We start from the raw sequence: 25,906 nt of genomic DNA on the forward strand, positions 1-25,906 counted from the left end.
TACCGTGATGTCGCCTGTGGTGTACAACACAAAGGGAGCAATTAATATAGCAATTAATTGAATATTCTGCACAGCATAGGGATGTCTTTATATAATTATTGGGGGTAAGGGGAATATGCATAGGCACATACAAAATACTACCTGGAAACAATCAGCAGGCAGGCTAATAGTCTTAAATGATCTGGACAAGCATGGCCAAAGAGATGTAGAAGCGTCCAAGTTGGAACAAAATAACCAGCTTACTGACAGTTTCCAGCTAGCAACAGGAGTATTTTTATGATACTTTTGCACAGTTTCTTGAAAAAAAGTTCTTCCATCCAAAAACAGTGCCACTGCTGTCAACAGGTTGCATGTGGAAACGTAGACTACCTACCTATGGAAAGGGTCATGACGTTCAGCTTGTCGCGCACCAGTTTGACCACCATACTTTTCTGCAGAGGAGTAGCACGGCAGCACAAGACAGAACGGCAATACTTGGTCAATTCCAAAAATTTCGTTTCCAAACCGCCTTGAAAGACCACACTCAATGTCCTCCCGTCAATCACCAGTCCGACCTCAGGACGAGCCATCCTCGCTTCACAGACATCTTCAGTCTTTCGCTTGTTAAAGAAATATCTCTTCTTTTTCTCAGGGGAAAACTTTTTGACCTCTTCAAGGGTGCAGTCCAAGATAGACTCGCAGGTTTCCTATGACACCAAATACAAAGGACACCTTAAAAAAATTGACATTAATGTCCAATCAAGCTTTAATGCTTCATGGAGAACAGGGGGTGGGATATAGAACATGGCAATACCTTTTATTAATTGGAACCTGTCGTGTAGAAATTGGTATCTGATCTGTAGGCTTGTTACAGAGCAGGAGGAGCTGGTCAGATTGATCTACATTTTTGTGGGCAAAATTTCAGTGTAACTTGTATTGGATTCATGGAAATTCTTGACGTTTGTATGAGGAGTCCAGTGGGCGGTCCTACAAGTGACTGACAGTCTTCCCTGTATGACAGTGCAGATAGCTGCCAATCACTGAGTAGGACCGCCCACTGGACTCACGTACACAAGCACTGGGGAATTCAACGAGTAAAACACTGATAGACTGATTCATCAAGATCGGAGTCAGACGCTCCTGATTCATGAAGACATTGCACACCTCTTCATGAATCTGAAGCATCTGATGAGTGGTGTGCGCCATGCCGATAATCTTTCTCCAGCCAAGGACTGGAATGAGATTACAGGAGTAGGGATCACCACAGCACATTATAAATTAGTGTCGTCCCGCTCCTGCCATGCCCGCCCCTGCTCTGCCAATTTGAGCAAATCTGGGAGAAACTGGTGTGAAAACACAAAACGTTGCAACATTTTGTCACAACTCCGAGTTGCGCCTACATTTTGTGTATTTTCAAAACTTTTTGGACAGAATCCGGTCATGAAAGCTTTGATGAATCGGGTCCGTAATCTTTTCCAACCAACATTTATATCATTCTGCCCACTTACTTCTCTATACCGTGATGACCACACATCGGACAGCATTTACAACCTGACAGGGTCCCTTTAAGTGCAGATGTAGCAGAGCTGACATTGTATCACAGTAAATTCTATTCCGTGTTTTATCCCTTGAGGATTGAGGTAAATGTGCTACATTATCCTAAATCAGTGAATTATCACAGAGCACAAAAGTAATAGTTAATTGACGTCAGCTCTGCTACATCTGTACTCGCAACTCCCTTAACAAATGGCCAACTACTTAAAATATTCTTACATCAAAAGGTGAGGCACGGCTGAGGCACGCCCGGGTTTGGTTAAGTACTTTGTGTGTCTTCTAGTTATCGCTATTTATTTAGGCTGTGGGCCGCAAGACTTTGCCAAGTCACCCAGCTGCTTGTAAGAAGCACTTTCCAAACAGAGATTTCCGTGTGTCACATATGTGCTTAACAATGTATCACCAGCAGAGGCTTGGACTGTCATCTGTGTAGGAGCAAGAGGAAGAATAGAATTTCACCCCTTCTACTTCCTCCTTTTTATTACTACAATACATTTACAGTTTGCAATTTTGCAAAAGAATTTTTCATAAATGTATGTGTATATATATATATATATATATATATATATATATATATATATATATATATATATATATAGGCTAGGCTGTGTGCTGTAGTTTCAATACAATCAGTGTTTAATCAGCAGGAGATGATCACTGCTGGACTACAGCTCATGTGACTAGCAGTCAGGATAATCTGTTTAACTCCGCCCCCCACTACTGATTGGCAGCTTGCACCAAAAGCTACCAGTCAGGGGTGTGGGTGAGGTTATACATCTGCTACATCTCCATTAGACAAAACAGGTATTCTATGAAAACTACACCAAGCAGCCCAGTAGGTGATACATCCCTGGAATCAGGCTTTCTTGCACTATGTTATGCTGCTCTCAGATTTTATAGCAAATACCTACTGAAAGATTCCCTTTAAGAAGAAGCTGGGGACATGTTCAAGGGAGTACTGTATGGTTGCAAAAACAAACTACAATGGTGTGTTTGCTGCATGCAGGGTCGGCGTTAGGGGCAGGCAGACTAGGCATCTGCCTAGGGCCCCCACTTCCCCAGGGACCCCCAACCAGTGGCACACTGCCTGTGAGTCAGGGGGACACCAGCGCTGGCCCCCCTCACCTCCTTCCACATCGCGCAGTCAACTGTATCGGCATTTATGATGCCTTTACAGTTGAAAGCAATGATGGAGGAGAGAGCGTCATGTGACGCTCCCTCTCCCATCATTCCTCCTCTGCCTCTGCCTGCAGTGGGTGCAATGACATCATTTCATCGTGAGCCACGTTGTGCCGGCAGTGGAGCTGCTGAGACATGCTGCGGACACCGGGGCAGCGGGGGAACGAGGAGGAGAGGTGAGTATGTATTTATTTTTTTGTAAATCAGTGAGTATGCGGTCGCCATAATACTGCAGGACTTGGGGGCCTGCGTTACACTATGGGGTGGCTGCATTATACTCCTGGGAGGGTGGCTGCATTACACTCCTGAGGGGGATGACTGCATTACACTCCTGAGGGGGGTGGCTGCATTATACTCCTGGGGGGGTGGCTGAATTATACTCCTGGGGGGGTGGCTGCATTATATTCCTGGGGGGGTGGCTGCAGTATACTCCGGGGGGGGGGGGGCTTCATTATACTCCTGGGGGGGTGCATTATACTCCTGGGGGGTGGCTGCATTATACTCCTGGGGGGGTGGCTGCATTATACTCCTGGGGGGGTGGCTGCATTATACTCCTGGGGGGGTGGCTGCATTATACTCCTGGGGAGGGTGGCTGCATTATACTCCTGGGGAGGGTGGCTGCATTATACTCTATCAAGGACTATGGAGAGTGCATTATACTATATGGAGGACTATGGGGAGTGTATTATACTATATGGAGGACAATGGCGTGTGCATCATACAATATGGAGGACTATGAAGAGTGCATTATACTATATGAAGGACTATGGGATGTGTATTATAGAATATGGAGGACTACGGGGTGTGCATTATAAATACAACCGAAATGTTTCTGTGTGAGATGGTGCAATATGTGAGCATTTGGGGCCTCACTTTAAACTTTTGTCTAGGGCTCCATTTTGTCTAAAACCGGCCCTAGCTGTCTGTATACATGGAGATACATAAGCCAGTTTAATAGCTGTAGACAAAAAAAGGTGGGATTTTTTCTTAATACTATCAGCTTTAAAAGTTGCAGATACATTAGGCAAGTATAAAATGATAGTTGCAAACATTCACATATTCTACATTAAAGGGGATCTGTCACCCAGGAATTCATGATGCCAAGTCATGGGCAGCATAAATCAGAGCCTGGCTGCTGAATTGCAATCAGGTATAGTTTTCTCTGAAATACTCCAGGGTTTCCTTGATCTGGAAAGTTTATTCATCTTGCTCCCCATGTCTGTGTGTCCACTAGCTTGGCTCAGTCTCTCTGCCCTTATCTACATTTATGTCACTTGACAAACGGTAAGGTTTAAAATATTATAGTTAGGACTGTCCCATAAGGGTCGCCGTGATGATGTGGGATGGCTTTCACATTATTTTGATCAAAATTATGTTAACTAAGCATCCTTCATTATTTTCATGCACTATTGCGGTTTATTTATTTATTGCAGGGTATTTGTGTATTGGGTTTCTGTCTTTGTTTTTTACTGTTTAGTGGCCATGTGTAAACATGCTCTTATGTGACGCCCTGCGGCTGCAGGCTGTCACAGAACTCCTGGGTGTTGCACAGATGGGATTCTCCCCAGTGGCCTCAATACATGCAGACACCTCCACCCAAGTCCACTAGATGGAGCCCTGTCAGGTATATATATACTGGGGGGTTGGAGTTCAGGAAGTCAGTCAGTGGGAAGCAGAGAGTGTAACACGATGCTGCAGCACCAGACAATCTGAAGTTTGTGTGGCTGAAAGCCAGGCTAGGCCCAAGCTGCGGGCGAGTCTGGCCAGTAAGAGCCTAGAGTGGGCTAGAAGGCAAGGAGAAGAGAAGAGCCATGAGGGACAGAGGAACCACAGAGGGTTCGTCCCCTGATGTAAGCTGGGCACCGGGCCCGAGCCTATTGGGATCTCTATGCCCAGTAGGGAATCCGGCATACTGAGGAGGATTTCATATCCCTCAGACCACCCGTGAATATCGCATATTTAGGGGACTAGGTACCACGAAGGCCCCAGCGTCCAGGGTTTGTGGTAACCAGTGGGAAAGCCCTCGCCGCCAAGCATATGGGTGAGAGAAACATCAAGGGAGCTAGACCCTGTTCCAGGCAGGTCAGAAGCTCCAGGGAGAGAGACAGGAAGATGCAGGAAGGAGGCCTTACACCCGCTCACTGGGGAGCAAGACCAGAAGTGCACACCACCTACAAGTGCCCCGGACCGTACCTGACTACCATCTGCAGTAAAGGTACTGAAACTAGCCCTGGTATGTGTGTCTGTTCTTCCTCTGACCCGGCTGGGTCCCATCTCTCCTGCATCCCTTCACACCATCCCCACGCTGCCCTGGAGCTAGCTCTTCCTGTGGAGAGCCACACCATCCCTGCTGCCGTAACACCAGCTCCAGAGGACTGCTCCGCAGCGGCGGCACCCCTTAGCTGCATTCCACAGGTGGCGTCACAAACACTTTAAATCCCTTAGAAATATTCCCCCTTTTACTGACTGCCCTGGGTCACGGACCGGGCCAGCTACCGTGATATCCCCCAGCAACCAGAGGTCCGGCTGCCAAGTACCCCACGGCCCAGGGGGCGCATCACTTACATGCTGCATGCACACCAATTTACATTCCAGTTCAGTTCCCCAGGTTTTTCTGTCTAATGTGCACAAGTGCATATAGGGGTGTGGCCATGCTTTCCTTGAGCTGGAAAGTCTATTTCATCTTGCTTCCCAGGTCTCTGTGTCCACTAGTTGGGTTCAGTCTCTCTGCCCTTATCCACATGTATGTCACTTGACAAACGGTAAGGTTTTAAATATTAGAGTTAGGACTGTCCTATAAGGGTCGCCGTGATGAGGTAGGATGGCTTTCGCATTATTTTAATCAAAATTATGTTAATTAAGCAAGCACCCTTTATTATTTTCATGCTCTATTGAGGTTTATTTATTTATTGCAGGGTAATTGTGTTTCCGTCTTTGTTTTCTCTGAAATGCTCCAGGGTTTCAGAGAAAATATATTTTGAAGATCTGACCAGGTAGCCTACAGTAAGCCAAGACTGGCTCATCCCAGTGCTGCTGCAGGTGATTGACAGGTTGCTCCCTCATGTGTGTATATAGGAAGAGGACGGTCAATCACATCTACCAGTACTAGGAAGAGCCGGTCGGGGACAAGCCGGACTAGTCCAGTGTCTGGTTATGGTCCATGGCTGGAGCTTCTAACTATAATTTTCCCTGAAATGATGCAGCATTTCAGAAAGAGGTATACCTGGCTACAATTGTGCAGCCAGGCTCTGATTTATCGTGTCGGCGGTTTGGGCAGCATGAATCGCCTGACAAGTTCACTTTAAAAGGGTACAATATTATAACCTGGTAAAATTGTTAGAGAATTATAAGAGTCTAGGCGCTTAAAACTAATATGGAGGACAAGGCTGGAGCTTACAATAAGCAAAGCTCAAATTTTAGGTCTACTTGGCTTGAGAGGCCCATGGTGACCTAGGTATAACAGGAGGTCCATTGTGGCTCTCCAACATGAGAAACTACAGTGAGTACCTTGGAACAAGCCCTGAATGATGCTTTGTATGAACAGGGCCCATACTCCTGAACCTTCATACATTCAGCACTGCAGTTCTGATCACACTTCCATAGCTCAGAAGGGCTACAGGTAGATTATCATGATAATGGGATGATGGCCAGGTATAAATGTCAATACAAATACTGGGAATACAAGTAAACATTGGTGTGAGATTGAACAATACCTGTGGTCAACCAAGGTGTGAAATTAAACAATACCTGTGGCCGACCAAGGTGTAAAAGTAAACAGTGTCCTACAAACTCAATGCACTGCCAGGGTCTTAGGTAAACTATTCCTGAACAATTCACCTCCACCGCTTACATTTGTAATATGTATTTTTTCATGAACATAAGGCATGTCTTATGGTGACCTGTGTTCATGCTTCTGTGGTGGAAGCAAGGCTGAACTTTGGGATCCTGAAAAACACACCAAAAACTGAGTTTTTGTCACTGCTTCTTTCCTGCCAAGAAAGCAGGTTTTAATGCAAAAAAAAAGCACCAAAAATGCCCTGTGTGAACATACCCTAATGTGTCATTTAGACTCATTTGTGTTCACACACAAAAAAAACCCTTTGCATCACATTATGCATACTGGTTTATGATCTCGGGACAGTTTTAGTCCCTGACCCTCCAACGTGAAGCAAGATCACCTGCTACTGAAATGCCACTAATAAGCGAGAGCACTTATATGGTGACATCTGCTAACAGAACAAACCCTAGAAGAATGTGAAGCATGCAAAATTTCACTTGTGTCTCCGGATCAAATAAAACATGACGTCTAATGTTGCACCCATGAGTGTCGCTATACAACAAGAGGCATGTACAAACTGGCTCTGCATGGAACATACTAGCTAGACATACCGGTGTTAAGCATACAAGACACGGCATACTAGTGCTAGGTACACATTCCTGCCATATAGACTTTGCCTGTACATATTCTAACAATGGGAAGTTTATTGGTCTTTTATGGAGTAGGATTGCAGCATTTATTATATCCTGTTATAATACCGTTATTTCAATTGCTAGAAATAGAATAGTCATATGCAGTAAAAACACACAGTAGTAATATCCATACCATAAAGCTGAATGTGAAATTTAACAGCCAAGGTGCTGAGCATGTGTACTGTACACCACAGCATACACGTCCACTACAGCCCGTGTTCTGCATGTCGTATGTAATCCCCCCACGGTTAGTCCGGGGTATTTGCCCCTTTTGCAGATGTCATGATCCAGTCCCAAAGACACTTATCAGCATGTAACCATTCAACACACCTTACTCTCGGTATTAATTGTAAAAACCATGTCGCTCTGATCCAGAAGTTGGCAAGAGTAGGCAATATTAATGGCAGTCTCTTGTTTGTCCCCAGTCAGCACCCAGATGTTGATACCAGCTTCTCTCAAGGCAGCAATGGTGTCTGGAACGCCATCCTGAAGACGGTCTTCAATACCTGTTGCACCTTCAAAACAACAATGCAAAATTTTCAAAGTGATACGGAAAGTGAGTGGTCACTCTGCAAATCAGATCTCCTGCTTTGCGCTGGTGAAGGGCTAATACCCCTAAACATGTGTTTGAAAATAGGGTGTCTTTTTTGGCTTTTTATCCCACATCATTTGCAGGCTCGATAAAGGGTCGATATTGACTTTTAGGATTGCTACCCCCAATAGGTGGCAGTAGAGTTCCTGTTTTCTTCCTATCTGAAGTGGCTATTTGCATACTGACGTACAGGCACATAAGGCTGCGTGCCCACAAAGCATTTTCCAAGCGTTTATGCTGCGGAATTTCCGCAGCATAAACGCTTGGGAAACGCTTAGTAATCCGCCCCCCATGGTCCCCAATGACAAGCCGCAATGTCAATGCCCATGCTGCGGATTTTTCCGCAGCATTTATGCTGCGCTCAAAAATCCGCAGCATGTCCATTAATTTTGCGGACACGCAGCTTAATCGCCGCCATTGACTTGCATTGGACCGCGTGACACCCGCATCACTACATGTGGATAAGCGGATATCACACGGTTCAATGTGCGGATGGTACCCAGGTCTGGAGGAGAGAAGACTCTCATCCAGACCTGGGTACCATAGAAACTGTAAAAAAAAATAATTTAAAATAAAAAATAAAGCTTATACTTACCTTCCGGTGACCTCCCGGTGTTTTGTCTACTCTGTCCGGTCTCTTGCATTGCTCGCGCTGTTGTGAAGGACCTGCCATGACGTCATTGAGTCATGTGACCTGACACATGACTGAATGACATCACCGCAGGTCCTTCACACCACCGCGAGCAATGCAAGACACCAGACGCAGCGGAGATAACACCGGGAGGTCACCGGAAGGTGAGTATAATCTTTATTTTTTATTTTTTTACCATTCTTATTCTTTTTTTTTTTTTTTAACTAACTTGGTCACACTACTATAAATCCATGCCGTTTGCATGGATTTATATAGTGTGAACAAGTTGTCAAGCACTTTTCCAAGTGATGCTAAAATCGCTTGGAAAGCGCTTGTCAACCCGCATGCAGAAATGCATGCAAAAACACTTGACAAACGCTTCTACCTGGCGGGAAAAACGCATGTAAAATCCGCATGCGTTTTTCCTGCCAGGGTGAAGCTTAAAAAATATGCAGCATTTCTACATCGTGGGCACATAGCCTAATAACACTGTATTCAACCCTGTACTACTAATAATGTATACTGTTGAGTGGGCCAAAGGTTGTCAATAAGCTATTAGGCTGGAACGTGCATTTACCCCATTTGCTAGCATATTCATTCGGTAAAAACTCCTTATCATAGGGCTAACATTCACAGGCCTGATTGTAAATGGTTCAGATAATTTGGCCTGGTAGTCACTAATAGCAGACATGCCTCTGCAGGGAGAGGAGCAGTCACTGGAGATCCAAGAGATCAAACACCTATAGATCGGAAACCGGTTGGGGGAGTTTTATCTTATTCATGTAAATGTCTCCCGGTGCTTTATATTAATACTTAGACTAAGATATGTCAGGTGTGACTATGGCTGTTCTCAATCAGAACTCCCACCTTGCTCAACCAAACCATACTAGGACACAATGCACCCAGGTTTGGTTTTAACATTGTGCCTCTAGGCAGGTTGTACATCGTATAATCATAATTAACGTCATGGCTCTTTTCTTTAAAGTATCTCCAAGAGAGGAAACAATGATCTTGTGTGCAAGGAGAGTCAGTGTGCCATGACAATAATTCTGTATGAACTGGATCAGGTCTATGAGATCTTTTAGGAAATCTTGAGCAACATGTTTAAATTGCGTTAAATTTCTCTAGACACTATGTGTGACTGCAGATTGCTGAACCTGACAGTGTGTATTACGCACACAATTGCCAGGGTGAGAGGGCAACTAGATTCTCATGTACTATTGAGAATATAGTCGGCACATGACCATAAGTATGCAAATCGCATACTCCGGGTCACATGATTGCCCACTCGATCTGGCAATTGAAGGGAGTCCTGACATTATGCATAATGCACACCGCCAGGATTCACTAATCTGCAGTCAATCTATGAAATTTGGCTCAAGCCTGGTTTATCTTCCCATGTTCCTAAAGCCCAGAACCAAGTTGCCTTCCACTAAAATCTAACTCTCAATTTTTCATCCCAGAACTGAGACTTCTGTGGGTGAGTGAGAGAAGGGACAGACATTTCGAGCAGTATTTGTCACTCTGTGTTAAACGACTTGGTGCGACATGGAATAAAATGCAATAAGGCCATTCATCATGCTGCACATCTCGTCATGCAGAATATATACACCCTTACAATACAGTATTGTATGACTTACCAAGCAGAGTGAGATTCGTTTCCAGATGCTGAGCGGTTTCCATTAGCAATTCCTCTCGGTTATCAATTGCTGCTTCAGCTTCTTCACGAAAATTTGACCAGCGCTCAAAATCTTCCTCACTCAAAACCTAGGACAAGATATTAAAGACGAGTCATTCATAAAGCCTGGGTTAAAACAGGACATACATGGTTCATCTGTACACAGGTATAAGAAATGCATTCATCTGAAGAGGATTGTTTCATTAAAAGTCAAGAAAGAAAATGCACAAAATGCATTTTACAAAATTGAGGAAAACAAACGAAAATAAATTCGCACATTCTTTTTCCCCATAAATCACCAATGAAAGTGAAGATAAGAAACTTTGCAATATATCTTAGAAAAAAGTTCCCCATTTGCACATTAAATAGTAACTTTATTTTCTCTGTCTCCTGCACTTATCATTCTCTTTCAAAAACTGCTCAAATCTGTCTACACGTCTGTCTTCAGTGAGGGATCAAATTACAGCTGCAGCCTATAGAGCGGCTCAGAAAGTGCTGGAAGGAGACAAGAGCAAAGGAACACACAGAAGCTAAATAATGCAGGGTAATGGTCATATAATAGCCAGAAATAGTGTTATTGCTCATGTACAAGCGTGTGAAGCTTATGCTGAACAGTCACCTGAAATGACAGATACAATCTGCCCACTAGTGAACTGTATATAATTATAGCCAATGATGCATTACATTTATGATACTGGTTGTAAACGTTATCAAATATTACTTCCCGAAATGTCTTTAACGTTATGAGACTTTGAACTGAAGCAATTGAGCATTTTTTTTTATTAGCATTGAGAAATTTATTGCAGCTTAAAGCATCAAACACAGAGTAATTATCATAACAATCAGGTTGTTTTCTCCAAAAGTTAAAGTTTATTTTTTCAACTATTTCCTGGTTCGGATTCCTATTACACAACACCTGTCACCAAGAAAGTAGAGAGGCGGCGAGTACAAGGCGAGTACAAGACCACAAGACGGGGGTGTACAGGTGAGGTAGGGATCTCAGGCTTTTCTTACCTTTTTCGCTATGCACAGGGTTCTCAGACCGTCTCTAGCGTACCAATCCAGGTGCCTTTGAGTTCTAGAATGGATCCTCCGTAGATTCTTTCCCTCACTTATATTAACTATAAAAAAAAATACATTTAGATTTTATTTACTCATGCTTACTAAAAGGGGGTTGTCTAAAATCCTAAAAAAATAGGCTAAGCAACCACTGGAATCTACCATAAAAGTAGAACCGGACAGCAGGTGTTTAATTCAACAATGGTGCCTCCGCAGGATGAATAAAGTATTACACAATAATTATTAAAATGAACGGACTTTCTGCGTAGTGGACAGACAAAGCAGATACCCCAAACAGACTTTTTTTTTTGTAGCCACTCAATGATCTGGCAGAGTAATGAGGATCCTGAACAAGAAAGGGGGGCTAATAATAGAGTCAAAATTTACAGAAAATGGAAAAGATTTACCATCTAAATGCTCCAGTTAAACGCTAGTATAATTTGTAAAAACGGTCATTCACCACCTGCACCGGATTTATTATGCAAATTAGACACTTTCTAGACCTTTGCAGACAACCATGGTCTTACTGAAAAGGGCAGTGACTTACTGGGGCTGATACGATGCGCCAAAAAATGTGCCAAAATTTCTGCAACAAACTAAGTCAAGTTAAAGGTGGTGTAAACTTATACTACAGTCTTAAAATGTGATTTATCCAACAGCATGAACCACTATAATAATCTGGCGCATTTGAAGAATGCCTAGTCTACGTTTGCATCTAAAGATTAGTATTTGTACATCTGCCCCACTGTGTATGGTAAGTCACACATCCCCATTAAATACTAAAAAAATCATCTTTACTAAAATACATGTCTGTATTATAAAGCAAATGCATATGGTAGAGTTGAATTCAGTCCAGCAGCATTTATGAGGCACAACCCTGTAATTTTGGTGTAGCTGTGCTTGGTATTTCAGCCTCAATAAATTAACCGGGACTGAGCTGTAATGTTGGGCACAGTTGATGCCATTGTGCAGGAGGGGCATCATCAGTCAACTGAGTTACAGACATATGAAAGGATGGCCTTAACTACTCTGATATAAAATTTTGCAGTACCGGGTAAAGCACTTTTAACCATACAGCAAATAAATGACATACTATTCTTGAAAAATAATTTCTTGTATAAGTCTCTGCTTGGTCTGTATTTAAGGGAATCTGTCAGCAGGTTTTTGCTATGTAATCTAAGAAGAGGATGGGCTGAGACACTGATTTCAGTGATGTGTCACTTACTGGGTTGAGTGCGGTTTCAAAACGATAAATGTTTTATCAGCAGGAGATCATGACTGCCTGGACTACAGCTCCCATGAGCCCTGGTCTGACCACACCCCCTCCTCTGATAAGCAGCTCTCTGTCAATAGACAATGTGACCTCAATAAACTAAGTGATGCATCGTTGGAATCAGGGTCTCTTTTCCTACATCATGCTTCTCTCAAATGAGGTAGCAAAAACCTGGTGACAGATTCTTATTAATTCTTCAATATAGAAACATATTAATCTAGCATTAACAGTAATCGGATATCATTGAACATGTATTATCCTGATTGTCCTCTTGGCACGGATGCAAAGGGGTCTGCCTTTCAAAAATTTTGAAAATTAAAATCGTTAAAGGCGTGATTTACCATTGCTAATAGGGCATTTCTAGATGAGTTTTCTTCACTAGAAAGCCACTTTCCCCACATTAGAGATATGACATACAGTGCTAATATTCCTCGATGCTCACCTTTCGCCGGGTCGTCCAATAAATCCATGATGACAGAATCGGCTCCTTTGGTGTACACAATTATCTCTCTAGTTATTGGGTGACGAACCACCACTGACATTCTTTTTCTGACAGAGTCAAAGCCCAAAGTATAGAGAAGGTCAAAGGTGAGAAGGCTCCCTTGTGGAAGTCGTACTGTCACCTGGTCAGGGGTGCGGGACATTAAGGTGAAGCTATATGCTCTTGCTGCATGCACCAGGGCAGCTTCATCGGGACTCTCTGCCTCATATAAGAACTCATCTTCTATACTGAATGGGCCAACAGTGGCAAACATTTCATCAATACAGTTGTCAGCGCTGTTCTTGCTTGCTGTAGAGTCATCTCTGCCATTGCTTTCATTATCGGCTTCACCTGAACTTGAACGAGAGGCGCTATCGGGGCTGACTTTGTTCTTCTTCACACTGGTTGGAGTTGCAGGGTCAGAGCCGGAGGGAGTAGTGGAGGACGACTGACTCAGCCTCAGCAGCTTTAGCCTTTGGAACAAATGCTGAAACTTCTCCAAAGATGATGCCGATGGTTTTAGTAATGGAGGCATGGTAACCTTATGGAGCAAATAATCAAAATTAAAATGTTAGGAATGTGTGAAGGCCACGGTTCAATGTTATTTGTATGCTTATTTCTCTGGAATTGTAATGTACTAATATGTCCCTTTAAATAAGTTTTTTATTAACAGCAAAAAGGGAATAATTTTCTCTAGAAACTGTGTCTCCCGTCTTGTCTATGGGCTGGAAAAAACATGGATTCTCAACCTTCTTCTAGAGGGGCCTACCAGAAAAAATATCTGGGCCTAAGCGGTGTAGCATGGTGAAGGGCACAGCGGTGATTTCCTTGGCAGCCAGATTCTATGAAGGTGAAAAATTTTGCCACTTAGACCAGCACAGGTAGACACTGAGTGGACAACCGTTGAAACAGTTAAATCAGCCATCAGCCATTTGACTTCTAGATCGGTGCCACAGGTTCCAGTGCAGAGCACAGCAGTCACAATGAGTTTGTGATAGGCTGCTGCACTCTGCACAGGCAACTACTGAGATTACAAAGTTCTCCGTATGATGAAGTGAGCTTTATCATCTCAGTTGCTGCCTCTGCAGAGCCTAGACGCCAATGATAAGAGATCTGTGGAGGCAACAATTGAGGTTGCACTGTGCAAGTCCTCAAAAATGTCCTAAAAAAATAGTAAAAATAAATAGAACAATGTATAACTTTATTTATATTATTTTATGTGCAATTGTCCACGTTAGGGGGTGCAAAATACTTGCTTGCCACAGGCGCTGGCAACCCAAGCTATGCCTCTGCATGGTCCGTAGCAAAATTAGTAAAAATTACCTGATTTTGTCTGAAAATTTGTTTCTTGAACCACATAGAACATAAAAAACCCACAAAATTAATTCTATCATGTTGATTAACCAAATATTGCTGCAACTGAAGAAAAGCCTGTGCAAGATCTGATCACTTGTGTCTAACTTGCTTTGCTTGGGGTGCGCATTACAGTTTGAGAAGCACTGGTGTATAGAGCTGCTACTGCAATCGCTCAGACATCCAATAAACTAACATGGCGCTGCTTGTGGAGAAAATACATATATTTTCTTATCATGAACAACCGCTTTTAGGGAACTGATCATGTCCAGAAATGCTATTTTCTTGCACATATAAGGTTAATATGCAGGTAAATAGCATTAAAATGTTAGGCTGCCTTACCGGTTGTAGGAAGAAAATTAACTTGCGGCCACTCAATTCTAATCGTAGGGGGGGTGCAAGAAGTGGTTACGGTCACAGTGAACACGGCAAAAATCACTCCCTGCTGTTTTGATTGACAGCCGGTTCTGCAGCGTGTGTGAGTCTGTGCGCAACGTGTGTGTGTGTCTGTGCGCAACGTGTGTGTGTGTCTGTGCGCAACGTGTGTGTGTGTCTGTGCGCAACGTGTGTGTGTGTGTGTGCGCGCGCATGTGTGTGCGCAACATGTGTGTGTGTGCAACGTGTGTGTGTGCAACGTGTGTGTGTGCGCAACGTGTGTGTGTGGAGAGAAGGCTGTCAATCAAAAAGCCGGAGAAATGAAAGGTCCCCTTTAGAGTGTGAGCACATTTTTATAGGCTGTTGCGTGGGAATTTTTTTACACCACTGTAACGTTATACCCTTGACACCAGTCTAGGTTCTGCTGAGATTAACCCATGATCCAAATCACAAAAATGGGAGAGGTGTTTTCTGACCCTGCACAAAACTACTTGCGGTAGCAGGGCGGAGATTAAGTATCCAAGTGCATCAAAATGTCTGCAATGAAGTTCTATACACTCATGAATACATAAAAATGAAAATAACTTATTTTTTAGTCAACTTTTGTATTACATTTTTTGCTTTTCAATCATAATCACGTTTTAATGCTAGTTATATGTATTAGAATTTTGCGTAGAGCATTTTTATTTTAAACTAAACACATGTAATAACTTTATGCATTGACAGTTCTGGGAAAGTAAGCGATGGATGGAAATAGCTATACAGTTCAAGGTCAGACTTCCGATGAGCATGGATAGAGGATATCTTAATGTGCACAGGGCCTACCCTTTGCCTCGGTTCAGTTGCTGTAGAGACCACTACTGTATTGCAAATGGCCAAAGCCATGAAGAAATCAATATACGGAGAACTTGAAGGCCTGGCGCTGCTTTGTGGCTTATATGGAGACAAAGTTTCAACTTGGACTGACGCTTCTCTGACCTTCTGTAAAAGCATCTGATCCGGGGTTACATCTTTTTCCTGAAATAGAATAGAAAAAAAAAGAATTAATCTTTTTTTTTAACATTTTTCTCAAACTGCCTTTAAGTATCTATAAACGGAAACACGTAAACCAAGACCTCTTATTTCTCCATGGCTGACAAGACGTCTACACATGAAGTTAATTTGACTGCTCGAAACCCAGTATTACAATTAAGTACTATGCGGAAAGAGAGAACACAAACACGATACTGGAAGAATGGGTATTTTTAGGCCCCGTGATTCTAATCGTGTGCAGCTTCCCTTTATTCGGTTCATTTTTCTCTGCTTGACTATATCCCAATTAGTAGCATTTGTCTTGTGGCTGGCATCTGGATAGAGTAGATTTCATTACTTGTTCTCTGGATCTGGTCCAGCGTTCACAGTTTGTTTTTAGAGCAGATGTTACTTTTATATATTTGATAATTAACGGAATGACATGATCCCATCTACTATGGCAATAGCAAAATTGGTCACGTTGGACCAGGGAAGAGTAATTCGTAGAAAGCAGAGGAGAGAGTTTTGGGTCTGATGTTACTGTGCATTTTTATTTTTTACATAAAATAAAAACTTAGAAAATACGTTACATTTACTATGTTATAACACGTTCCGTCACCTTGTGGAAATTGGATAGTGCAGAGATTTACTGAAAAAAAAACTTCAGCTGAGGACAATAAATTTCCTTTGTTTGCTATTGATGGTGAAATATTCTGGAGATGAACTCTGGGATGCGATAATAAAGGGAACCGGTCAGCTGATTTATGCTGCTCGGCGTTCAGAGAAAATATAATCTAAAGATCCGGCTGGGGACCATAGCAAAAGGTCTGACTAGTCCAGCGCCGCTCCGCTCCAGCTGACTGACAGGTGTCGCTATGGGAGAGACCTGCCAATCATCTGCAGAGATGCCAGCCGGGGGCAGCGCTGGACTAGTCTCATTTATGGCTATTGTCCCAAGCAAGATCTTCCAACCATAATGAAACACCAAAGCGTTTCATACAAAAATATACCTGGCTGAAACTATGCATCCTGATTCATGCTTCTCATGGATTGGGCAGCATGGTCCCGCTGACAAGTTCCCTTTAAGTCATTTTATTCACTTCAAAACTTGTTATTCTACAGTTTGTAAATGGAACGAGCCTGCATGTGTGGATCCAAAGGTATGCATCTGGGATTTCTTGCTATAGTATAGGCAAGGGCCAACATATTATACAGGAATGCCCACAAAGCTGTGACACCCAGTGTAAGGGTAAGACCAAGCAAACGTTATCTAGGCTAGTACTTGAGAAATTACGGTATTTCTTTTGCACAATTATTTTTTGTTTTGGCCGGCTACACCCTATTCACAAACCATTCCTACCCATAAAGTACGCCTCTGGGTTGGGCGTACTAGCAATGAAAAAGATGACGGGGATTGCCTTTCCCAAGGGGTTCTCAGAGGATTTTGCAATGTCTTAAAGATTTGCCAACTCTTTTAGGCCACCTCCCCTTTTGATAGGAGTCTACTGGACATTCTGGGAGAATTGACAAGTATGGGTTACTATACTTCTATCTCCTAGAGAGAGTGTGACCACCTTCTACTGATAACTTATACTCTCCACTAAAGATTGGTCACAACACGATTCTCTCTTAGGGTGCTTTCATATTGCATCTAGGGACACGCTCAAACTCTACTACGTTTGAGAGTCCACCTCCAGTAGGCGTACGCTCCCAAAATTGATGCACGTCAGAGCACATGTTCTCTCTGCCAGCACCATTTCAGTCTATGGCCCCGCCAGCGCATACGTCCGAATCATGTTTTGCGGGGGGTTCGGACATAAGCCCCCACGAGGCCACCGAGCTTGTCCGTAAATGCAATGTGAAAGCACCCTTAAGCTATGTTCACACATGTTGGGTTTTTCAGTGTTTTTTTGCTGCAGATTAATATGCAAATTTTCAGCTGCGTTTTGCAGTACCAGCAAAGTCTATGAAAAACCAGAATTCTCTGTTCACACATCTTTGGTTTTTTTCTTGCATATTCTGTGCCTTATTTGGGTTTTTGGAACATAGAGAATGTCACTTCTTTCAGCGTTTTTTTCACCCATAGGAAGTAATGGGTGGTGAAAAAAACACTGAAAAAAGCACCAAAATTTGCATCAGCGCTTTTTCAGCATTTTTTATGGCAAAATAGAATAGGGGTTTTTTTTTTTTTTTTTTTACAGAACTTTATGTACATGAATAAATAGAGATAGAAGGACAGTGAAAAAAATGCAGAAAAAACACACCAAAAAACGCATCAAAACCTGTTTTTTGATGCAGCTGATTTCCTGCCAGAGATCAGTTTTGCTGCTGGAAAAAAAAACCAACATGTGTGAACATAGCCTTACAAATGAGATAATGGGACATAGGGGCCCTGAAAGGGGATCTAGGTACAACATATAATGGTGTTCACATACAGCAGAAGGGCAGCCTATTGTGATTATTACTACAAAACCCAACTTCTACTAATTCAAACATTGGAATAATGTGTAAAAAACTGAAAGACTTGGAGACAAAGGAAAAGAGCGAAGTCTATGAATAATTCTAGCTAGGTGGGTGCTCGGGTAAACAGAAGATTACGCTCCAAGGCCTTCAAGATCGCAAACTATGGCTGCCATTTACCATTCTCACAGAAAGAAGAGCAGCTCTCGGGTAAACAGAAGATTACGCTCCAAGGCCTTCAAGATCGCAAACTATGGCTGCCATTTACCATTCTCACAGAAAGAAGAGCAGCTCTCGGGTAAACAGAAGATTACGCTCCTAGGCCTTCAAGATCGCAAACTATGGCTGCCATTTACCATTCTCACAGAAAGAAGAGCAGCTCTCGGGTAAACAGAAGATTACGCTCCAAGGCCTTCAAGATCGCAAACTATGGCTGCCATTTACCATTCTCACAGAAAGAAGAGCAGCTCTCGGGTAAACAGAAGATTACGCTCCAAGGCCTTCAAGATAGCAAACTATGGCTGCCATTTACCATCCTCACCACAAGAAGAGCAGCTCATGAGCAAAAGTGCTGCAAACTAAACACTTTGGAGACTAAATGAGAAAGGGGACATTCATGAGAAGAGCATAGGTTTTAATTAATTCAGCACAGTGTTACCTTCTACCTCACATCAACTATGTCTTAAGGTGGTTACGATTACGGCTGGACTTTTTTTTTTTCATCACATAAACAAGTTTCCCTAAGGCCCCAAATTAAACATTTAGTGACACCAGAGATACAAATGTTGTTAGTAAAAAGGAAAACTAAACATTGTAAAGCATTGAAGCCTCAAGAATAATCTCCGAGCGGTATTATAGTGATTTGCATTCAGCAGATGGGAAACGCAGTTACTCAGAACTAATCATAATTTAAAAAAAAAAAAAACATTTCATCCGCTTGCTCATTGCCTAAATTTATAATATAGAAGGATTAAAAAAATAAGTAGAATCCAACATAACAGAAGCAATAGTATCCAGAGTGATATTAGGACTCCTATATATAGGATAGGTAGGAGGCAGAAATATAGACAGATACATAGACAGATGTGCTTTCTCTTCCAATATGGAGTAGTTTCAAAAAGTTGTCACACATCACATAAGGCAAATCTTAATATCCAACAAACCCCAAAAAAAGAGGCGTGAAAATGACAAAATAGTGTAAATGTAATATAAAAAAAATCAAACTATTGAAAATGTATAAGATAAAATATTTAAAACAATTTAAAATTCATCTACAAAATGGAAAAAGAGGTGGGACAACCGGAAACCCTATATATGTACAAGGCTGGACACCTAAAGAGATAGTAACACAATCAAAGAAATAAAAAAAAAAAGCCTCAAAGAAGGAAATAGATTGTGTATAAATATGCACACCACAATATAGCAATGGTAAAATGAGCGTTTCGCAAAACAAGCTTCGTCAAGGGTTGATTTTTTACTATTGCCACACATTGTAGGCTTATAGAGATAAATTATTTGTTTAGTCAGATATTTTTTTTTATTCATACAAAATGTTTATGGTCTAATTGTATTCATTGATACACCAGACACATAAAATGCTACTACTAAGCCAATTCTTCAGTCACCATCTTACAGTAATCTAAAATTAGATTATTTGTAGTTATTTATTATTCACCTATTTCTAAAAAAAAATGTCACGCAGAAGGTGTTTGTCCAAGGTCTTAAGGTTTGTCCAAGGTCTTAACGTGAATTCATGGAGCCAATCACAGTCAAAAGTGACCTGTCACCTTTTTGTCGGAAACCGAATTTTGCCCATACAAACAGGAATAGAACTACTTTTACTTGATTCACAACCAAAGGACGTATGGTCGTTTCCTATATTAGAGCTTCTGCATACTGTACAGCAGGGATTGTAGTACCCGGTGACGGCGGACATTCCATAAGGGCAACCTGTTTAGTTTCAGACAAGGAGGTCATTTCTATTATCCATTGGATTGCACATAATTGAACCACACTATAAACTACATTTACTGTTGGGCTATGCCTAGTGTGACGTGCTGCTCACATTCCAAAATAGAAAGCAAATAGCCCATATATTGCCTTTGTACCAGGGGTGCCAGCTGACTGTATCCATGTCTGGGCAAGGTAGAAGAAAACTACCACCTTTAATTGGGTACCATAAATTTACAATAGCATAGGGTTGAAGACAAGGACCATAAATTTAAGGCACTTGTTTTTTATGGACTTAAAAAGTATATGTAGCACCCTGAGGACTCGGCTGCTACAGGGGTATTGCACCTCACTCCAGAGGTGTGGTATTCCACTCCCGGGTAAGGATGGAGTGTGGGACTGAGCTTAGTAGGCTGCATGCACTACATACATCCCATTTCCGGGGGACAGAACTACGGTACTCCCACTAAGTAAATGTGCAGGTAAGACAGCGTCTGTCCCTGGCTGGAGTGGGAGGGGGGGTGGAACATCCCAGTAGTGTAGGGGCAGATAGGGGAGGGGCTCTGGGCATAGAGATAGGAGCCCATTGGGTGCTGGTCACCTGGGCTCACACATAGAGGGAGTATATATGGTGGGCACCATCTTAGGATAGAGTCAGTCAGTCAGTCTGAGGAGAAGCTGAAGGAGAGTTCAGCCAGGAGGGCTGACTAGGAGCTGTGGCTCCGGCTGGGCCCAGCTCCAGGGCCAGGCTTGTAGTGGAGAGGAAGAAGGAAGGCCCAGAGACGCAGAAAAGAGGGAACCCTAAGATCCCAGAATTAAGCCAAAAGGGTGAAGGGTTGGCAGAAGAGGGCACCGGATCCCAAGCTGGCGGAGGCAAAAGTAACCCTTAACCAGGAACCGGAGGTCGTGGTCAAGTTTTGCCACGACCCTCACCACATCCACCAGGAAGGTACACCAAGAGTAGGGTCAGGAAAGCCAGAGAAGGTTTTACCGTAGAAGGCCCAAGGGAACCGGACAAAGGTGGATCCCTGGTGGGGACGGCCAGGAGAAAGAGAGTGAGAGGGAAGCTCAGGACCACGCTCCGGAACTGCCTGGGGGTTAGCCGAGTCCCGCACCTGGTGAATGCAGTACGGCTCGGGTGGTCACTCCCGGCCGAAGTGACTAAAGCAACATCAGTGAGTAAAAACCCTGAAACTGCATCTCACGTCTCTGACTCTCCTTTCTGCACTACCACTACCTCCATCATCCGCACCAGCTGCCCTGAGGCCATACCCCTCCCGTTGGGGGTTATACCACCATTGCTGCACACATACTACCGGCCTCAGCGGACTGTTCTGCAGCGGCGGCCTTGTGACCGCAAATCAACGGGTGGCGTAGTCGACACAGAAACAACATCTACCAAGACTGCCACACACTTCGTTTGACACCCTGGGCACGGACCGGGTCACCGCCACAAGGACTACTACCCCCATTCAGATCCGGCTCCGGGTATCCCTTGAACATGGCCCAGGGGGCGCGTCAACTTTGGCGTAGTCGGCAGGATCACGTGCCCGCAACTACCGGGTACTGCGTGCCTGAAGAAAAATTTATCTGTACCGTAAAAGAAGTCTCCCGCCAATTCCGGAGGGTCCCCGCCATCGGACGCCATCACGGGTCGTTTCCCACCGGTTGCCCGCCATCTGCAGCTTTTTCCCTCCATCCACGGAGTTTCCCGCCACTGGGAGACGGTTCCCGCCATCTGAGACGATTTCCCGCCCTGGCAGAGCGGACGCCATTATGGGCGTGCCAGAGGGTGGTAAGAGACGACCTCCCATCGTGGGCCTGGTCCCAGAAGAGCGCCAAAACCAAGGACCGCCCCCACCAGCAGAGACTGCAATGATTGAGATGTCCGTCAGCGTGGGGGGTCTGCCCCTGGAACTGACAATCACCAAGTTGCCCCAGGACCGCCCTCAGTGTGGGCGGATACAGAACAAAAGACTGAGGATGGGTGCAGCCTGGAGGAGTCTGGAGAGGTCGCACCCGGAGATGGAGGGAGAGTCAGGCAGCACCGACCATGTGGTCAGGAGCCTGTTGCAAGTCACCACCCCACAAGACCTGGTGGAGATCCTAGCACAGCTCCCCCGAGACCGGGAGCGTGCACAGACCGCGCTGGAGGGCCTCGCACGGAGGATGGCCCAGGTGCGGCAAGAAACGCTGACTGAGTGGAGTAGGGAGATGGCCCAGCAGGCTGGAACCCGCCAGCGGAGCACGCCACCCGAGACGAGGAGTCTGACCGCCTCTGAGGATGGTGCAGGAGGAATGAAGGCCGGAGACGACGCCGTGGAAGGAGCTGAAGAGACGGAGGCAGGTAAAGGGGACGTCACTACCCCAAGCCTAGAAACCGCGAGCCTGCCCCAGCTTCCCGTCGCAGAGCCCGAAATTCCCCCTACAGTGCCCGTCGCTGCACCGCCACCGCTACAGACTAGGCCTCAAGTAGGCGCCGCGGCCACGCCCCCTGTGACGTCACGCGCCTCAACCCCGAGCGCGGCCAAGCAGGAGACGCCACCGGCCTGGTCGCAAGGCCTGGTGAATCCGGGCGCCGCTACTACCACCGCGCCCTCAACCCACAAAGTCCTACCCTTGGGTGAAGACCTGTTCGCCCAGCACACTTGCCCGGATGGGCAGCCCTTTGAGTGGCCACCGGAGTACCTCCATCCCCGACTCCGGAAGGAAAGGCCTCTGATTCCGGCTCCGGCGCCCGCCAAGATCACTCCGCTCCCGTTGGAGGAGGCCCAATTCGAATGGGACCCCACTGGAGAAAACCTCATCGGCTTCACCCAAGAGACCCGGGCGGCCGCAGCCCAGCGAGCAGAGTGCTGCCGGCAACAGCTGGAGGTCTTCGACCAGGAACGGCGAGAGAGGCGGGTCCGCGAGGAGCGGCTGCAAGTCCAGAGTGCGGAGCAGAAGAGCCGGACCAGACGAAACCCCCGTGCAGCCCACGGTCCCCGCGCCACCGGGACCGTAATCAAGTTTCAACTGCAGCACGGGTGGGGTTTTATCCGGGACCACAGAACCCCCGGCGACGTCTTTGTCACCCGCAGGGACGTCGAGAGCCATCTGCCGGAGGGACACAGAGGACGTGACCTTTACCTGGGTGACGAGGTCACCTTCACCCGGCATCAGTGTGCCAAAGGTCCATATGCTCTTCATGTGCACCGATTGACCGAGGAAGAGCTGCAGAGCAAGAAGGATCAAGAGGACCCGGACGGGTTTGAAGGTTACCCGCAGGAAGGAGCAGGAGGACGCCGTTACTAAAGTACGGTACAGTGAAACTGTAAATAGTTACCCGTAAGGGTACAAGTACTGTTACCTGTAAAGTATAGTCCCCGTTGGGACCAGCAAACTGTTACCTGTAAAGTATAGTCCCCGTTGGGACCAGCAAACTGTTACCCGTGTGTCCCTATCCCTTAACAGGCTGAGGACTGTGAGCAGCCATCCCTTTATCCCCACTGGCCGAGGACTGAGAGCGGCCATACCCTTGTAAATAGTTGCGCTTCCTAAAGCGCCCTCTACTGGTTTTATAAGGAACTGTTTTTGTACTGTTGCACTTTTACCTGGTCACAAGTGCACAGTGGCCAGAAGAACAAGAACATTTTATAAGAAGAGTATTATCTCAAAAAGGTCTTATAATATAAGTTACCCGTAATGTTATGTTGCTGATAATGTTTATAATGTTTTAAAAAAAATTTTGTATGTTTGCATGTTTTGCTCTTTTACAGCCCGAGGACGTGCTGTGATTTACCAGGGGGGAATGTAGCACCCTGAGGACTCGGCTGCTACAGGGGTATTGCACCTCACTCCAGAGGTGTGGTATTCCACTCCCGGGTAAGGATGGAGTGTGGGACTGAGCTTAGTAGGCTGCATGCACTACATACATCCCATTTCCGGGGGACAGAACTACGGTACTCCCACTAAGTAAATGTGCAGGTACGACAGCGTCTGTCCCTGGCTGGAGTGGGAGGGGGGGTGGAACATCCCAGTAGTGTAGGGGCAGATAGGGGAGGGGCTCTGGGCATAGAGATAGGAGCCCATTGGGTGCTGGTCACCTAGGCTCACACATAGAGGGAGTATATATGGTGGGCACCATCTTAGGATAGAGTCAGTCAGTCAGTCTGAGGAGAAGCTGAAGGAGAGTTCAGCCAGGAGGGCTGACTAGGAGCTGTGGCTCCGGCTGGGCCCAGCTCCAGGGCCAGGCTTGTAGTGGAGAGGAAGAAGGAAGGCCCAGAGACGCAGAAAAGAGGGAACCCTAAGATCCCAGAATTAAGCCAAAAGGGTGAAGGGTTGGCAGAAGAGGGCACCGGATCCCAAGCTGGCGGAGGCAAAAGTAACCCTTAACCAGGAACCGTAGGTCGTGGTCAAGTTTTGCCACGACCCTCACCACATCCACCAGGAAGGTACACCAAGAGTAGGGTCAGGAAAGCCAGAGAAGGTTTTACCGTAGAAGGCCCAAAGGAACCGGACAAAGGTGGATCCCTGGTGGGGACGGCCAGGAGAAAGAGAGTGAGAGGGAAGCTCAGGACCACGCTCCGGAACTGCCTGGGGGTTAGCCGAGTCCCGCACCTGGTGAATGCAGTACGGCTCGGGTGGTCACTCCCGGCCGAAGTGACTAAAGCAACATCAGTGAGTAAAAACCCTGAAACTGCATCTCACGTCTCTGACTCTCCTTTCTGCACTACCACTACCTCCATCATCCGCACCAGCTGCCCTGAGGCCATACCCCTCCCGTTGGGGGTTATACCACCATTGCTGCACACATACTACCGGCCTCAGCGGACTGTTCTGCAGCGGCGGCCTTGTGACCGCAAATCAACGGGTGGCGTAGTCGACACAGAAACAACATCTACCAAGACTGCCACACACTTAGTTTGACACCCTGGACACGGACCGGGTCACCGCCACAAGGACTACTACCCCCATCCAGATCCGGCTCCGGGTATCCCTTGAACATGGCCCAGGGGGCGCGTCATATAATTCTGTACATTAGTGTGGGAGTTGAAAAATGTATTTTTTTTTTTAATTAAAAATAGAAAATGAGGATTGCCCTAGTCCGTCCATTACATAATCAATGGATCACTTCCAAAGGCCAGCAGAGATCCATAACATAATTAAAGACATTACGGAGCATTGGATCAAAGCAATTTGTAAATATGGTCATACCATACTGAGGGTACGTATTCATCAAGCTAAAAAGCTGCAGTCCATCATATACCACTTATACAGAGCACGACTGACTAGACGAGCGCCCGACTCTGGCTGGTTGACTTGGAAACACTTCATTTAGCAATGCACGCTTCATTCATAGAATGCCTTTTAATTACATCATGGAGATAAAAGTGATCTTGTGAAGGCAGTCGTGTGCGTACAGACTATACATTTACAGACTGTGCCCAGGAACGACGGGGCTTGTTTTAATTAAAATGTGTCATTACAGCAGCCATCTCTCATTTTATAAAGTCTTGACTGAAGTCCTCTGTTGTTAATTACTAAAGTAATGAGGACTAAACTAGGGATTGCTGAAGAAGAACTACATTGTCTTCGATACCAGGTGTTCCTCGCAAATTGCTAGGCTGTAATTTTCAGAAATCATTCTCTGTTACCCTGGATTTACACGTAGGGGAGACAGGGAGAAGGTTTTGTGGTTGTAAACTGCACAATGAGAAGTATATAAAAAATAACGAAGCATTGACTCGGGGTTTATGCTGGGATTTTGAAGATATTTTCATTGAAAGAAACATATTTTTTTCTAAAATTTAATTTAGTTAAAGTGGTTGTCTGAAGTCATTCTATGTGACTGCAGACTTGTAAATCCTTACATATCATGC

The 25,906-nt window shown here is 44.9% G+C and overlaps 1 protein-coding gene across 2 annotated transcripts in view; it reads right to left on the reverse strand.

Moving 5' to 3' along the window:
• ATP10B (ATPase phospholipid transporting 10B (putative)) overlaps positions 1–25,906 on the reverse strand; it is a 666,536-nt gene that overhangs the window by 12,809 nt on the left and 627,821 nt on the right. For both annotated transcript variants that reach the window (XM_073649518.1, XM_073649519.1), the window contains 6 exons: positions 15,450–15,641; positions 12,858–13,437; positions 11,098–11,204; positions 10,046–10,172; positions 7,513–7,697; positions 374–686 (listed from right to left, as the gene is read on the reverse strand). In XM_073649518.1, coding sequence (XP_073505619.1) covers positions 374–686; positions 7,513–7,697; positions 10,046–10,172; positions 11,098–11,204; positions 12,858–13,437; positions 15,450–15,641 — 1,504 coding nt within the window. The remainder of the gene's footprint in view (positions 1–373; positions 687–7,512; positions 7,698–10,045; positions 10,173–11,097; positions 11,205–12,857; positions 13,438–15,449; positions 15,642–25,906) is intronic.

Source organism: Phyllobates terribilis, unplaced genomic scaffold (genome assembly GCF_046119375.1).
Source record: "Phyllobates terribilis strain yellow unplaced genomic scaffold, ASM4611937v1 Scaffold_10__3_contigs__length_209671492, whole genome shotgun sequence".
NCBI classification, from domain to species: domain Eukaryota; kingdom Metazoa; phylum Chordata; class Amphibia; order Anura; family Dendrobatidae; genus Phyllobates; species Phyllobates terribilis.